The sequence below is a fragment of the Ranitomeya imitator genome, chromosome 3 (genome assembly GCF_032444005.1).
Source record: "Ranitomeya imitator isolate aRanImi1 chromosome 3, aRanImi1.pri, whole genome shotgun sequence".
NCBI classification, from domain to species: domain Eukaryota; kingdom Metazoa; phylum Chordata; class Amphibia; order Anura; family Dendrobatidae; genus Ranitomeya; species Ranitomeya imitator.
In genome coordinates this window covers 95,996,877-96,014,931 of record NC_091284.1, presented here as the reverse complement: position 1 = coordinate 96,014,931, position 18,055 = coordinate 95,996,877, and the positions used below count along the sequence as shown (strand labels likewise).

Sequence of the window (18,055 nt, the reverse complement as noted above, 5' to 3'; positions counted from 1 at the left end):
ATGTTCCCCAAGTCCGGTCCTCAAGAGCCACCAACAGGTCATGTTTTGAGGATTTCCTTAGTATTGCACAGGTGATAATTGCATCACCTGGACAAGCAAGCATTCAATCACCTGTGCAATACTAAGGAAATCCTCAAAACATGACCTGTTGGTGGCTCTTGAGGACCGGACTTGGGGAACACTGCTCTAGAATATAGTAATGGCGGGTGAAAGTGTCCTAGAAAACAGTGCCCATATTTTACCCCCTAGAAAGTAATAATGCCTTCTGTGTGCGCCTTTGATAGTCACAGTAACCTGAGTTGCCCTATAATAATAAGTGACCACTTTACATTTAATAATGTCCCGAGTCTTCCCAATGTACAGCTCCCCTATAAACAGTATGATGCTCTCTTATACACAGCATAATGCCCCCTCACTGTATAGTACCACCCACACAGTATACTGACCCCTTAGTAGCCCCCAAACTGTTTGATGCTCCAACACTGTAAGATGACCCCTCACTGTAATCTCCACACTGTATGATGGCCCCCTAGATAGCCTCTATGTAGTATAATGCACCAGATAGTCCTCAATATAGTATAATGCACTCCCCAGAGACCTTCACATAGCATAATGCACTACCCATAGGCCTACTCTATATTGTATAATTCACCCCCATAGGCAGACTCTATAGCATAAGGCAGCCCCCATAGGCAGACTCTATAGCATACGGCAGCCCCCATAGGCAGACTCTATAGCACAAGGCAGCCCCCTTAGGCAGACTCTGTAGTATAAGGCAGAGCCCCATAGGCAGACTCTGTAGTGGCAGCCCCCATAAAAATAAATACAATACTCACCTCTCTTCTTCCTGGGTCCTCCGCTGCTCCAAGTGCCCGGACATCTTCGGACAGCGGGCGCCGGGTAGTGACATCATTGCGCCCACTGCCAGTGTCTATGCTGATAGGGGGATGATGGGAGAAGGAGTGTAACGCTCCTTCTCTCATCAATGCGATCAGCTGTATCGGCATGTAGCCAATACACCTGAACCTGCGATGACAGGTGGGGGGCCCACTGCTGGTACCTGGCCCCCCCCCCCCGCCTGATCAGGGGCCGATAGCGGTCCTGCGGCAGAGCAGGGAGATCGATTCTCCCTGCTCTGGCGCAGAATGTAACTGTATCTGCGTGCTGTGCACACACTGATACAGTTACAGTAGCGTAGCTCCGGGTGGGTCCCCTCAGAGCACGGGGCCAGGGGCGATGGCTCCCTCTGCCCCCCCGGTAGCTACGCTACTGCCCACAGGCTTAAGCCCCCGTCACACACAGCGAGATCGCTAGCGAGATCGCTGAGTTTTGTGACGCAACAGCGATCTCAGTAGCGATCTCGCTATGTGTGACACGTACCAGCGATCAGGCCCCTGCTGTGAGATCGCTGGTCGTGTCGGAATGGCCTGGGCCATTTTTTGATCGTTGAGGTCCCGCTGACATCGCTGAATCGGCGTGTGTGACGCCGATTCAGCGATGTCTTCGCTGGTAACCAGGGTAAACATCGGGTAACTAAGCGCAGGGCCGCGCTTAGTAACCCGATGTTTAACCTGGTTACCATCCTAAAAGTAAAAAAAAACAAACACTACATACTTACCTATCGCTGTCTGTCCTCGGCGCTCTGCTTCTCTGGTCTGGCTGTGAGCGCCGGTCAGCCGGAAAGCAGAGCGGTGACGTCACCGCTCTGCTTTCCGGCCACTGTGCTCACAGCCAGACCAGAGAAGCAGAGTGCCGAGGACAGACAGCGATAGGTAAGTATGTAGCGGTTGTTTTTTTTTTACTTTAACGATGGTAACCAGGGTAAACATCGGGTTACTAAGCGCGACCCTGCGCTTAGTTACCCGATGTTTACCCTGGTTACCGGGGACCTCGGGATCGTTGGTCGCTGGAGAGCTGTCTGTGTGACAGCTCTCCAGCGACCAAACAGCGACGCTGCAGCGATCCGGATCGTTGTCGGTATCGCTGCAGCGTCGCTGTGTGTGACGGGGCCTTTAGAGTTTATGAAAGAACGGACACCTGGATTGAACGTCCCTCTGTCTTTTGTAAGAGTGGGAAAATTGTGTGGGATGTGGCGCATCCACTGCTGAATCAAGGTCATCACCTCTACATAGATAACTTTTATACCAGCATCCCACTCTCCAAGTCCCTCTCCGCGTGAGCTACCACAGTCTATGGTACTGTCTGCAAAAATCAGATAAGCCTCCCTAAGATGCTAATTGGGCAGCTGCTCATAAAGGGTGAGAGCAGAGACCTATGTAGAGACAACATGTCAGTAGTCAAGTACAAGAACAAGAAGGGTGTCCTTTTCTTGACCATGGTGATGGCAGCACCCCCATCACTGAACAAGGAACCTCTACACAGGTCCACAAAGCAAACTGTGTACTGGGGTTCAACAAGAACATGGGGCAAGATGGTTCCTCTGATCAAGTCTTCCAGCCATACAGTGCCATGAGAAAAGCCAAGGTGTGGCACAAGAAGCTGGCCATGCACATCGTACAGATGGCAATGTACAACACTTACAGTATATGCCAAAGTGATGTACAGGCAAGACTGCTACGTCATACCTTCAGGGGTAGTGATTAAGACCCTAATCTTTGGAAGTCAGGAAGGAGCACGCCCCAGTACTTCCGGGACTGAAGGTGCTCGTATCGTAATAAGACAACATTTTCTCTGAGAGGTCAACTTGATGTACACTACGCAACTCATATATGCCAAGCTGATGCACTCTGCACAACTGGCGTGTGCCGCTACATTATAAAACTCACATATCAGGAAACACTAGGTCAGTTCCAAAATTGGGTTACTTGTGGGGGATTTCCATTGTTAAGCACATATGGAGCACCCATCAAAGTCTGCATTCCAAAACGTCCCTCCTTACCTTCCGAGCCCTGCTGCGCACCCAAACAGTAGTTTTCCTCCACATATGGGGTATCTGTGCACCCGGAAGAAATGGCACAACAATTTTTGCGATCCATTTTATGTTCTCCTACTACCTTTGTGAAATTAAAAAATTGGGGCTAATAGATCATTTTTGTGGAAAAAATTGGTTATTCTTATTTTCATGGCTCAACATTATAAACTTCTGTGAAGCACCTGAAGGTTCAAGGTGCTCACCACAGATCTAGATAAGTTCCTTGAGGGATCTAATTTCCAAAATGGGGTCACTTGTGGAGGGTTTCTACTGTTTAGACACATTAGTAGCCCCTCAAACGCGACATGGCGTCCTCTCACGATTCCAGCCAATTTTGCGTTCAAAAAATCAAATGGTACTTCTTCCTTTTTGAGCCCTGCCGTGTGCCCAGTGATTTTGCCCCACTGATTAGGCACATCAGGGGCTCTACAAATGTGACATGCTACCCACAGACCGTTCTATCAAAGTCTGCATTCCAAAACATCACTCCTTTTCTTTCGAGTCCTGCCGTGCGCCCAAACAGTAGTTTTCCCAAACATATGAGGCATGGGCAGACATACCGCCGGTTCAACCTGTGCAACTGCACCGGGGCCCAGAGCGGGAGGGGGGCCCCGATGGGCATACACAGCAATGAGGTGAATGACAGCCGGCGGCAGGATTCCTGCTAACAGGAGAAGCAGGGGGCCCGCTCTGCTGCACACGTGATATGACGGTCAAAAGGGGCCTCCTGCCTGACCTCTCCTGTTAGCATATATTACGCTGCTGTCCGGCTGTCACTGGTGCAGTGTGGTGAGGGGCGGCAGACGCTGGAAGAGAGGAGTGAGGGAGTCACTGAAGATGTGTCTCTGCTTGTGGCTCCCTGCCATGCAGGTACACATTCTTCCCAGAGCCCCAGTGATCTGCAGGACTGGGATACAAGTGAAAATAGGGGGAGGGGAGGAGGAATTACTACTCTAGGTAGGAGATAGGAGAAGGCCTAGCCCGCCGGGAGTCTGCAGGTGCAGGGATGAGAGCTGACAGTCTAGACAGGCTCCATGTCTCCCCTGCTCATTTCCTGTGTTCTGGGCCTGACCAGCTCCCTGCAACTGCACTCTCTGTAGGTACTGTACATATTCCATGTGATAGATGTTGATCTGTCTAGTGTGTGTGTATACTACTGTTTGTATATATAGCTAGTGTGTGTGTGTATACTGCTGTGTGTATATATATGCTAGTGTGTGTGTACTGCTCTGTGTATATATATATTGCTAGTGTGTGTACTGCTGTGTGTATATATAGCTAGATTGTGTGTACTGTGTGTATATATAGCTAGTGTGTGTATACTTCTGTGTGTATGTATAGCTTGTGTGTGTGTATACTGATGTGTGTATATATTGCTAGTGTCTGTGTACTGCTGTGTGTATATATATATATATTGATAGTGTGTGTATACTGCTGTGTGTGTATATATTACTAGTGTGTGTATACTGCTGTGTATGTGTGTGTGTGTATATATATATATATATATATATATAGCTAGTGTGTGTCTATACTGCTCTGTGCATACACGACTAGTGTGTATACTGCTGTGTGTGTGTATATAGGGCTAGTATGTGTGTAAGCTGCTGTGTGTGTGTATACTGCTGTGTGTGTGTGTGTATAGGGCTAGTATGTGTGTATACTGCTGTGTGTGTGTATAGGGCTAGTATGTGTGTATACTGCTGTGTGTGTGTGTGTGTATAGGGCTAGTATGTATGTATACAGCTGTGTGTGTATATAGGGCTAGTATGTGTGTATACTGCTGTGTGTGTATATATTGCTAGTGTGTGTATACTGCTGTGTGTGTATATGTGTGTATATATGTATACATATATATATGTGTGTATATATGTATGTATATATATATATATATATATATATATATATATATATATTGCTAGTGTGTGTCTATACTGCTCTGTGTATATACGGCTAATGTGTATACTGCTGTTTTTGTGTGTGTGTGTATATAGGGCTAGTATGTGTGTATACTGCTGTGTGTATATAGGGCTAGTATGTGTGTATACTGCTGTGTGTGTATGTATGTATGTATATATATATATATATATATATATATTGCTAGTGTGTGTCTATACTGCTCTGTGTATACATGGCTAATGTGTATACTGCTGTTTTTGTGTGTGTGTATATAGGGCTAGTATGTGTGTATACTGCTGTGTGTATATAGGGCTAGTATGTGTGTATACTGCTGTGTGTATGTATGTATATATATATATATATATATATATATATATATATTGCTAGTGTGTGTCTATACTGCTCTGTGTATATATGGCTAATGTGTATACTGCTGTTTTTGTGTGTGTGTGTGTATATAGGGCTAGTATGTGTGTATACTGCTGTGTGTATGTAGGGCTAGTATGTGTGTATACTGCTGTGTGTATATAGGGCTAGTATGTGTGTATACTGCTGTGTGTATACTGCTGTGTGTGTGTATACTGCTGTGTGTGTATATAGGGCTAGTATGTGTGTATACTGCTGTGTGTATACAGGGCTAGTATGTGTGTATACTGCTGTGTGTGTATACTGCTGTGTGTGTGTATACTGCTATGTGTGTATATAGGGCTAGTATGTGTGTATACTGCTTTGTGTATGCAGGGCTAGTATGTGTGTGTGTGTATACTGCTGTGTGTGTATATAGGGCTAGTGTGTGTGTATACTGCTGTGTGTGTGTAAACTGCTGTGTGTATATACTGCTGTGTGTGTATATAGGGCTAGTGTGTGTATTTTCTGCTGTGTGTATACTGCTGTGTGTGTATAGGGCTAGTAACATAGTAACATAGTAACATAGTTAGTAAGGCCGAAAAAAGACATTTGTCCATCCAGTTCAGCCTATATTCCATCATAATAAATCCCCAGATCTACGTCCTTCTACAGAACCTAATAATTGTATGATACAATATTGTTCTGCTCCAGGAAGACATCCAGGCCTCTCTTGAACCCCTCGACTGAGTTCGCCATCACCACCTCCTCAGGCAAGCAATTCCAGATTCTCACCGCCCTAACAGTAAAGAATCCTCTTCTATGTTGGTGGAAAAACCTTCTCTCCTCCAGACGCAAAGAATGCCCCCTTATGCCCGTCACCTTCCTTGGTATAAACAGATCCTCAGCGAGATATTTGTATTGTCCCCTTATATACTTATACATGGTTATTAGATCGCCCCTCAGTCGTCTTTTTTCTAGACTAAATAATCCTAATTTCGCTAATCTATCTGGGTATTGTAGTTCTCCCATCCCCTTTATTAATTTTGTTGCCCTCCTTTGTACTCTCTCTAGTTCCATTATATCCTTCCTGAGCACCGGTGCCCAAAACTGGACACAGTACTCCATGTGCGGTCTAACTAGGGATTTGTACAGAGGCAGTATAATGCTCTCATCATGTGTATCCAGACCTCTTTTAATGCACCCCATGATCCTGTTTGCCTTGGCAGCTGCTGCCTGGCACTGGCTGCTCCAGGTAAGTTTATCATTAACTAGGATCCCCAAGTCCTTCTCCCTGTCAGATTTACCCAGTGGTTTCCCATTCAGTGTGTAATGGTGATATTGATTCCTTCTTCCCATGTGTATAACCTTACATTTATCATTGTTAAACCTCATCTGCCACCTTTCAGCCCAAGTTTCCAACTTATCCAGATCCATCTGTAGCAGAATACTATCTTCTCTTGTATTAACTGCTTTACATAGTTTTGTATCATCTGCAAATATCGATATTTTACTGTGTAAACCTTCTACCAGATCATTAATGAATATGTTGAAGAGAACAGGTCCCAATACTGACCCCTGCGGTACCCCACTGGTCACAGCGACCCAGTTAGAGACTATACCATTTATAACCACCCTCTGCTTTCTATCACTAAGCCAGTTACTAACCCATTTACACACATTTTGTTTTGTTCCAATCTCCTCACTGTGGATTGTTTTAGAAATGTTCTTACCTCCCTTCTGAGTATGTTTTCCTGGATCTTCTTTGTTCAAGTCTAATGTTTTTCTTCCCGTCCCCTCTTCTTCTAGTTTAACGCCCTCCTGATGAGTGTAGCGAGTCTTCTGGCGAATGTGTGTTTCCCAGGTTTGTTGAGGTGTAGTCCGTCTCTGGCGAGGAGTCCATCATACCAGTAATTCACACCGTGGTCCAGGAATCCAAATCCTTGTTGTCTGCACCATCGTCTTAGCCAGTTGTTTGCATCAAGGATCCTGTTCCATCTCCTGGTGCCATGCCCGTCTACTGGAAGGATAGAAGAAAAAACTACCTGTGCATCCAGTTCCTTTACTTTCTTCCCCAACTCTTCAAAGTCCTTGCAGATTGTCGGTAGGTCCTTCCTTGCCGTGTCATTGGTGCCAACATGTATCAGAAGAAATGGGTGGACGTCCTTGGAGCTGAAGAGCTTTGGTATCCTATCGGTCACATCCTTGATCATCGCACCTGGAAGGCAGCATACTTCTCTTGCAGTTATGTCCGGTCTGCAGATGGCTGCTTCTGAGCCTCTCAGTAGTGAGTCTCCCACCACCACCACTCTTCGTTGCTTCTTGGCTGTACTTTTTGCTGTCACTTGTTGCTGTGTGCCCTTTTCTTTTTTGCTTGCTGGTATTGCTTCATCCTTAGGTGTGCCATCTTCATCCTCTACAAAGATTTGATATCGGTTCTTCAGTTGTGTGGTTGGTGATTTCTCCATGGTCTTCTTGCTTCTTTTGGTCACATGCTTCCACTCATCTGCTTTTGGAGGTTCTCTGACACTTTTTTCACCTTCTGTGACCAGTAGAGATGCTTCTGTTCTGTCTAGAAAGTCTTCATTCTCTTTGATGAGTTTCAAAGTTGCTATTCTTTCTTCCAGACCCCGCACCTTTTCTTCTAAAAGGGCCACTAGTCTACACTTCAGACAGGTGAAATTGGATTCTTCTTCTGGTCGATCTGTGAACATGTAGCACATGCTGCAGCTCACCATGTAGGTTGTCACATCTGCCATGTTGCTCCTAGATCCTGCTGACTTGCTGTGTGTTTTCCTTCTTGTGTAATCTACTCAGCCAAGCTTTCTTGCAATAATGTCCTATAGGCACGCGGTTTGGTGATGCTTTCCAAGCAGCTGGTCCCGGCTGTACCCAACGATCTTCTAGCTTAGGGAGACTCTTCGCTTTCCCAGAAGGCACCTGGAATATGCAAATTAGCCTCCTCAAGCTTGAATCCCTGGTTTGGTGATTCTTTCCAAGCAGCTGGTCCCGGCTGTACCCAACGATCTTCTAGCTTAGGGAGACTCTTCGCTTTCCCAGAAGGCACCTGGAATATGCAAATGAGCCTCCTCAAGCTTGAATCCCTGGTTTAGCTTGAATCCCTGGTTTGTGTGTGTATACTGCTGTGTATACACATATGTTATTATAGGTATTTTATATACAGTGTACATGCATGAGGGGGGCCCCGAATGTATTTCCTGCACAGGGGCCCATTGCTGCTCGTGTCCGCCCCTGATATGAGGTATCAGCGTACTGAGGAGAAATTTCACAACTATTTTTGGGTTCCATTTTCTCCTATTACCCTTGTGAAAATAAAAAATGTTGGTCTAAATTAAAAGTTTTTTGTGAAAAAAGTTAAATGTTCATTTTGTCCTTCCACATTGCGTCAGCTCCTGTAAAGCATGTGAAGAGAGAATAAATGAAAAAATAATCTCAGAATAAGTGGGATCGGTTGACTCCAGTGATTACCACATAAAGTGACACTGGTCAGAAATGGAAAATTTGGCTTGGTCATTAAGGTAAAAACAGGCTTGGGGGTGGGGTGAAGGCAGGGCTGGCACTAGGAATTTCGGGGGCCCCATATTGGCAACATTTTCAGGCCCCCCTTGAGACTCCACCCAAGCTCCACCCCAACTCCGCCTCCACCCCTCAAACCATCCACAGTCCCACCGCCCTCTCTTGGAAAAACTCCACTTCTGCACCACATCCTCCCCAGTCACACATTTACAGTTCCCATCACCACATACATAACCAACAGCTTTTGTTCTGGCCAAAAGATTTTTTAATCCGCCACCATGACAAGGTACACTCTTCTGGCTGGACTCTACTGTAACTCACTAAACATTTGTTAAAATAGCCAATACAATTTAGGTATATTTTTATTTATTTTTCAATTTTTAAAATGACCAATAATATCACAAACAAGGAACAAGTACCACCACACCATGACCAGACATCATATTACCACCACATAGTGACCTATAATACCACATACAAGGGACAAATACCGCCACACCATGACCAGACCACATATTACCACCACAGTGACCGAATAATAGCAAACACAAGGAACAAATACCGCCACACTAGGAACAGATCACATATTACCACAACATAGTGACCGAATACTACAATACTAATATCATCATAAGTGCCATTATACACAGGAGATCTGTACTTCGTATACAGTGTTCGTGTACAGGTAATACAGTGATCGCCAGTGACATTATACACAGGACCTCTGTATATATGTATATAGTGTCTCTGTACAGATAATACAGTGATCACCAGTGACATTATACACAGGAGCTCTGTACATAGTGTCAGTGTACAGGTAATACAGTGATCACCAGTGACATTATACACAGGAGCTCAGTATACAGTGTATAGTGTCAGTGTACAGGCAACACACTGACTCACCGGTGACATCTCTAGTTCAAGTCCTTTGTATTCGCTTTTCATCTTCATCTAGCGCACACACTGCCATCACTTCTTCCAGCCAGGACTCGTCTCTGTAGAAAACAACACAGTTATCTAGAGCACATTCCCTCAATTTTTCAACATCCACACTACACCAGATGTAGAAAATAAGCGACAGTGTCACCCTGCACAGTAACAGGACATCTCCTCCCCAACACTAACAGTATCCTCAAAAAATCTATCTGACATTCTGGACCGACCCCATGTGTCCTCCTATTCTGACTCATGTCTCTCCATATTGCCCCCAGTCATCCATAATAATATAGTATAATGTATAGTCATATATAATATAATGCACCCCCATAGCAGTATAATGCACCCTCATAGCAGTATAATGCACCCTATAGTACTATATTGCACCCCCAAAAGAGCATAATGCACCCCATAGCAGTATAATGCACCCCCATAGCAGCATAATGCACCCCCAGAGCAATATAATGCACCAATAGTAAAATGCAGCAGCCTCATAGTATAATTCAGCAGCCCAATAGTATAATGCAGCATCCCCATAGGGATATAACGCACCCCACAGTATAATGCAGCAGCCTCATAGGGATATAATGCACCCCACAGTATAATGAAGCATCCCCATAGGCATATGCATCCCCTTTTCCTTCCTCCCTCATAGTAGTATAGTATGCCCCATACCGTGGCTTTCCAAACAAAAAAAAAAGATTTTCCTAACCAGGCTGAGCTCCAGCGTTGTCTTCCTCTCTGATTCGGCTGAAGCGTGCAATGTCGTTCCGGCGTCAGCCTGGCGGCTGTTAACTGTTACCTTGCGGGAGGTATCTCCTGCACGGCAACACATTTTTTAACTGATTGTGCGTCAGAGGATGCGTGATCAGCATGATGCTTGGCCTGGTGAGCAGAACAGAGGCCCGCTCCTGGCCCCCTCTGTTCATCGGGCCCCGAATGGTAGTAAGGGCAGTAATGCCCCGATGGCGGACCAGGGTGAAGGGGTTAACGGTTGTGTAAGGAATGCTCTGCCACACTGAATGCACTTGGGTAAGTAATCATCAAGATCCGCTGCTGGCAGCTCTCCTATAAATTGCAGATTTGTTGAACTAAAATTTTGAGACATTTCTGCTGAAAACTGATGAACCAGACACTATGATAAACCTGGCACATTGTGCGACTGTCTCGTGCAAGTTTGCAGTGTCTAACAAGCTCCATATTCCATGCACGCTTAGTGACGCCGCCATACCTGTAATCTTTGGCAGAACCGTAGTAGAGAGTTTTCTCATCAGTACCACTGGCTTCCACAAGGTGGCGCCCTCCCCGCAGCCTCTCGCAAAACGCGCTGAGCAGGAAAAGTACCAGAGAGAACGGCCATTATACTGAGCGGAGGGGTGGGCGTGTCATTCTTTCGTGGGTGTAACTGGATATGACCAATAGAATGTGAGCCTTTGCACTTTTACCCTCTGATTGGCGAAGACGCGCAGAAGCTGGAGGTTGTGGTAGGTGACGAGCGCTGACGTTGTGTGCGGCTGAGTGTCCAGGATGTAGTGCGGGCTGTGTGCGGGATGTGGTGGCTGTGTGCGGGATGTGGTGGCTGTGTGCGGTGTCCGCTCTGCTCCTGACCCGGGCACCTCCTGCGGCCGGCGCGGCATGTGCGGGGAAGCCGGTGAGTACTGGGTGGGCGGCGTTCCTGCACTCACTCCTTAGAAGTCACTGCTCTGCTGCTGCTAAGGAGTAACTGCGGGAATAACCACGCACTGGTGTCCTGGGAGGCTGCTCACCTCGTGCAGGTGCTGCTCTGTCACCTGATATTGCGGAGTTGCTATTTATGCGTTTCCCTGGTGTAGCCTTTAGCGCCAGAGCCTGAAGCACCATAAAGGGATCTCTGACAGCAGCGAAGACTCAGAAGTCTGCACCCGGGGCAGTCCCCCATCTGTGCTGGGGCAGTCCCCCATCTGTGCTGGGGCAGTCCCCCATCTGTGCTGGGGCAGTCCCCCATCTGTGCTGGGGCAGTCCCCCATCTGTGCTGGGGCAGTCCCCCATCTGTGCTGGGGCAGTCCCCCATCTGTGCTGGGGCAGTCCCCCATCTGTGCTGGGGCAGTCCCCCATCTGTGCTGGGGCAGTCCCCCATCTGTGCTGGGGCAGTCCCCCATCTGCAGCTTTATATGGGGGGAGATGTGTCTGTCACACGTTAGCGCGCTGGAATAACATGCGCCAAACTGGTGACGAGCCGTACGACACTCCAGGCAGAGAGCGGGGTCAGTTTTACCTTTTTTGGGGGATAATTCGTGATGAATTTGTCGCGCTCAACCGCTCCCCTTTGGACACATTCCACCAAAAGCTGCAAATTTTTTGTGCAATGTTATAATTTGTGGGGAAAAAAAAATGTGATATTTCATGCAAATTGCCTCTTCTGAGGAAAAGGGGACTTAACTCTATAGCGCCACCTGTTGGAAGTAGATCCTACAAGTCACAATCAACTCTTTAACGAGTCGTGCAATATGACTTAGGATAAAAGCCAAATCAGTATCTCAATTCGCAGACACGGTGTTTCGGGCTGTTGGCCCTCGTCAGTGCGAAGCATGAGAACTGATTTGGCTAGATGAGAGGCTCTGGAGTGCGGTCTAAGGCTTCTTTCACACTTCAGATTGACGGATCCGTCACAATTGTTGAGAAAACGGTTCTAACGGATCCGTTTTTTTGACGATCTGTTACTTGGGGGTTGTCTGGGAAAAGTATCTACTTTTTGGAGCATGCGCAATTGAAAAAGCGGATTGGGGCGACGGATCCGCCGAAATGATCCGTCGCCCATAGGCGGCCATTCTATGGAATGGCGGACGCGACGGATCCGTCGCGATCCGCCATTTCGGCGTTGACAAAAAACGTTATAATGTCCGTCTATCTCTAGATGGCGTCCGCCAAATTTCGACGGATCCGTCGCATGGCGGATGGAACGGACGACCATCCGTCATAATCCGTCGCTAATGCAAGTCTATGGGAAAATAGCGGATCCATAAAAAAAAAATTACGGATCCGTTATTTGAGGAAAATGGCGGTTTTAGACTGACGCCAAACAACTGAAGAGGCCTAAGGAGTAACGTTTCTCCTTATGGATATTTCAAGCATTTTTACAGCAGAAAACTATTTGTTGAATCAAAACCTCGGTGTTTGTGCTTTCCCAACCTGGATCTGCGGCATAAGACACTGCCAGCTAAGTTAGAGACCCTAAATATCTGTAGGTTGCCCTTTGACCTGCGGCACAGAATTTAAATTACTGCGGGTCAGTTCTCTGCAGAATTCATTGGTGGAGGAAAATCTGCAATAAAATTGGAGAATGGGCTCATGCAGATGTCCGTGGGTCTACTCCGATCATGGACTGGCCGCGGCTCCCATAGAAATATGTGAAGCTGTCACACTCTGTTCGGGAGACCAGTGGCCGGTCCGTGAATTATCTGAGAGACACGCTTATCTGTTGAGCCCTATAGCGTATGCTGATATACCGTACTCAGAAAACTATCAAATCTGCAATGTGCGCATTCACACGTTATTTTTTTTCTACCAAATCTGCTGCAAATATACAGATTTGACAGGAAAATGCTGTGTAAAATATGCGTTTTTTATGCTTTTTTTTTAACATGTTTTTTTTTCCATTCAAATGGGTGAAAAAAGCTACTAAGCCACTAAAAGAATTGGCATGCTGCAGATTTGAGGAAAAAAAAAAAACAACACTTAGATGGTTATAATCTGCAAGGAACAAATCAGCAGCTTCTGCAGGAGCTTTCAGAAATATTTAATTTTATTGGTACTGTAAACTGCATGGTTTTTACCCCTGAAAAACACGAAGGACAAAAGTCCTTCGTATAGTACAATGCACTCCCCATAGTCCTCCGTATAGTACAATGCACTCCCCATAGTCCTCCGTATAGTACAATGCGCTCCCCATAGTCCTCTGTATAGTGTAATGCGCTCCCCATAGTCGTCCGTATAGTGTAATGCGCTCCCCGTAGCCCTCCGTATAGTGTAATGCGCTCCCCGTAGCCCTCCGTATAGTGTAATGCGCTCCCCGTAGCCCTGCGTATAGTGTAATGCGCTCCCCGTAGCCCTCCGTATAGTGTAATGCGCTCCCCGTAGCCCTCCGTATAGTGTACTGCGCTCCCCGTAGCCCTCCGGATAGTGTAATGCGCTCCCCGTAGCCCTCCGGATAGTGTAATGCGCTCCCCGTAGCCCTCCGGATAGTGTAATGCGCTCCCCATAGCCCTCCGTATAGTGTACTGCGCTCCCCGTAGCCCTCCGGATAGTGTACTGCGCTCCCCGTAGCCCTCCGGATAGTGTAATGCGCTCCCCGTAGCCCTCCGTATAGTGTACTGCGCTCCCCGTAGCCCTCCGGATAGTGTACTGCGCTCCCCGTAGCCCTCCGGATAGTGTACTGCGCTCCCCGTAGCCCTCCGGATAGTGTAATGCGCTCCCCATAGCCCTCCGTATAGTGTACTGCGCTCCCCGTAGCCCTCCGGATAGTGTACTGCGCTCCCCGTAGCCCTCCGTATAGTGTAATGCGCTCCCCATAGCCCTCCGTATAGTGTACTGCGCTCCCCGTAGCCCTCCGGATAGTGTACTGCGCTCCCCGTAGCCCTCCGGATAGTGTAATGCGCTCCCCGTAGCCCTCCGGATAGTGTAATGCGCTCCCCATAGCCCTCCGTATAGTGTAATGCGCTCCCCGTAGCCCTCCGGATAGTGTAATGCGCTCCCCGTAGCCCTCCGTATAGTGTCGCGCAACGCGGGGGGGTGGCGCCAGCTCTGGCATCGGGTCCCCGTCTCACAGGCCCCATACCAGCCATTGGCCAGGGGCCCCAAGGTGAGTTGAGGCCCAAGGCAAATGCCTAGTTTGCCTACCCCTAACGCTGGCCCTGGATACAATGTAGTCGCCTGTTTTAGTACTTTCCCTCCATAAAGCCCCATAGATCCTGGACTGTCTACATTTATCCACAGACTCTGCAGCCGATCCCTGAGCCACGATTCCCACACATGAAACACGTTACATTTGTTATTCAAAATCTGTTTTGCCTTATTGAGTATACAGATTCGATTACCCTCAGATGACAGTGGCAATTTTGGTGAGGACTCCTACAGTACATTTTTTTTTTTAATAAAGTTAGTTTTATTTACAAAAACTTTTTTTTGTGTTTGCCGCATTTTTGAACTTTCTCATTGCTTTCTTTGGGTGGAAAAAAAAAACGCTGAGAAATTGACATGCTGTAGTTCTCAACTTCACTCCTTTCTACTCCCCATAGTCCTCCGTATAGTAAAATGCGCTCCCCATAGTCGTCCGTATAGTGTAATGCGCTCCCCGTAGCTTTCCGTATAGTGTAATGCGCTCCCCGTAGCCCTGTGTATAGTGTAATGCGCTCCCCATAGCCCTGTGTATAGTGTAATGCGCTCCCCGTAGCCCTGTGTATAGTGTAATGCGCTCCCCGTAGCCCTGTGTATAGTGTAATGCGCTCCCCGTAGCCCTCCGTATAGTGTAATGCGCTCCCCGTAGCCCTCCGTATAGTGTAATGCGCTCCCCGTAGCCCTCCGTATAGTGTAATGCGCTCCCCGTAGCCCTCCGTATAGTGTAATGCGCTCCCCGTAGCCCTCCGTATAGTGTAATGCGCTCCCCGTAGCCCTCCGTATAGTGTAATGCGCTCCCCGTAGCCCTCCGTATAGTGTCGCGCAACGCGGGGGGGGGGGGTGGCGCCAGCTCTGGCATCGGGTCCCCGTCTCACAGGCCCCATGCCAGCCATTGGCCAGGGGCCCCAAGGTGAGTTGAGGCCCAAGGCAAATGCCTAGTTTGCCTACCCCTAACGCTGGCCCTGGATACAATGTAGTCGCCTGTTTTAGTACTTTCCCTCCAAAAAGCCACATAGATCCTGGACTGTCTACATTTATCCACAGACTCTGCAGCCGATCCCTGAGCCACGATTCCTACACATGAAACACGTTACATTTGTTATTCAAAATCTGTTTTGCCTTATTGAGTATACAGATTCGATTACCCTCAGATGACAGTGGCAATTTTGGTGAGGACTCCTACAGTACATTTTTTTTTTTAATAAAGTTAGTTTTATTTACAAAAACTTTTTTTTGTGTTTGCCGCATTTTTGAACTTTCTCATTGCTTTCTTTGGGTGGAAAAAAAAAACGCTGAGAAATTGACATGCTGTAGTTCTCAACTTCACTCCTTTCTGCTCAGACATCTTTGTTAATATTTATTTTTTGCAGACTTTTTTTAGGAAACATGACCGACAATGTTTCCGTACTCCAGGTTAATCAGGAAGCTGTGTACGTTTCCACAGACGTTCGCGCTCTGAGCCACATGGACAGTTCTTGGTCATGGAAACTACTGTGATTGACAGATGTTCCAGCTCACATAGTAAAGTGGCCATCAGTATACTCATATACAGCTGTCACCAGTCTGTTCTCATAAATGTCCTTTACTCTCCTAGTCTGATATACTGGTGGACCTGCCGGATGAGGACGTGTATACCTGCACTCAGGGTTATATGCCTCCGCCCCATCAGGTGAGAATCACTGCAATTCATTCCATAGCATTGTCATAAAAAAGTATTAACTTTAATTATGAACACTCCTTCATTATTACTTTTTGTTCCTTTTTTTTGTTTTGTTTGTTTTTCTCCTTTTTTTTGGCGCCATCTTTGTATTTGTGCTTTTTTAAAGTCTACTTTTTATATTCTGTATTTATGGTTTTATATATTAACTTCATCATTAATTTTGTTTGTTACAAAAATTTGTTGCAAATGTACAACAGTCCTACCCCCACCTGGAGTGATTTTATGTACAGTGTATCACAAAAGTGAGTACACCCCTAAGTGAAAGCAACAAAATTGTACCCAATAAGGCTTTTTTCCTTCCTGGTGTCGAATAATAAATATAACATTAACAGTGGTGCAACTAAATGCGCTGTAAAGCATGCAAGGAACAAGATGGGACAGTTGCGCAAACAGTGCACACACCATAAAGTATGAAATAGAAAAAGCTTTATTGAAAGACCAAGTGCACACAAAACACATTAAACACATCTAAAAACACACATGACGTAAAGGCACCAATAATAAAGGTGCGCAAAAACAGGCTGAAATGGGTCCAGTAAACCTCCTGAGATATTATAATACAATCCCACTAAAGTGGGCACCAATTAACATGCAATGAGTGTGCAATGAAGTATGGATACAGTATCAACAATTGTAGGTATATCTAATAATAATAATAATAATAATAAACATTTGCTCAATAGTTATATCTGGGAAATACCAAATTTGAAGGATTGTGGCTGTAATAGGAGGGTAAAAGTAATAATAAACAGCACTATGTTGCACTGCCAGTAGGAGAGTGAACTACTAGTAAAGTGCAGGAAATAGCTCAGATGTTTACCCCCAACAATGCCAAAAAGAGTATATAGATACAAATGACCAAAAACCCTTCCAATACACATACTTGCCACACTATGGAAGGAAGGCTGTGAATCCCATCCCAATGCATGTCTCTAGCCCATCTAGCTTCGTCAGGGGAAGCTAGATGGGCTAGCGACACGCGTTGATCAATTGTATCTATGTACTCTTTTTGGCAATATTGGGGGTAAAAATCTATGGGGGAACTTTCGCAATCCACTGTAAGAATAACAAAATAGTTTAATGACAAAATAAAAGTATCTGTTTTGTGGCAGAATTTAAGAACAGCGTTTGCTGTTCTGAAGAATGTCAAAGAAAGCAACATACCACAAGGAACTTAAAAAAAACCAAACTAAACAAAAAATGCTAACAAAGCATCAGACCAATAGAGGTTAATAGGATTCCTATTAAAAGCGATTGTTAGCAGGATTTTGCTGAGTAAACTACAGGTATTGTCAGGTTGGTGCTGTTATACTGATTAAAATGATACCTGGGGTGAAGAAATCCGTCTTGTGGTTCTTGTGTAATCAGTGTTAGAAGTTTTCAGTTAAAGGGAACCTGTCCCTCCCCCCCCAAATTCGAAGATGAGTTAAGCCCACCCGCATTAGGGGCTTATCTACAGCATTTTGTAATGATGAGAAAGAGGTTAATTATACTCACCCAGGGGCGATCCGGTCCGATGGGTGTCGCTGTCCGGTCTGGGGCCTCCCATCTTCTTACGATGACGTCCTCTTCTTGTCTTCACACTGCAGCTCCGGCTGCGGCGTACTTTGCCCTGTTGAGGCGCCGGGAAAGGTTAAAAAAAGGGCAGACAAAGTACGCCTGCGCCGAATCCGCACGTGAAGACAAGAAGAGGACGTCCTCCTATGAAGATGGGAGGCCAGGACCGGACAGCGATGCCCATCGGACCGGACTGCCCCCCCAGGTGAGTATAATATAACCTTTTTCCAGGACGTCCCTCCTGACAGCACCACCAGGAG

General features: G+C 46.4%; 1 protein-coding gene across 1 annotated transcript in view; it reads left to right on the top strand.

The window, feature by feature from the left end:
- Window positions 1-11,175: 11,175 nt before the first annotated feature.
- The window catches only part of TP53I13 (tumor protein p53 inducible protein 13), a 45,542-nt gene continuing 38,662 nt past the window's right edge, over window positions 11,176-18,055 (top strand). Inside the window, exons 1-2 of the mRNA XM_069761182.1 lie at window positions 11,176-11,297; window positions 16,113-16,187. Of these exons, the coding sequence (XP_069617283.1) occupies window positions 11,217-11,297; window positions 16,113-16,187 (156 nt within the window). The 5' untranslated portion in view covers window positions 11,176-11,216. The remainder of the gene's footprint in view (window positions 11,298-16,112; window positions 16,188-18,055) is intronic.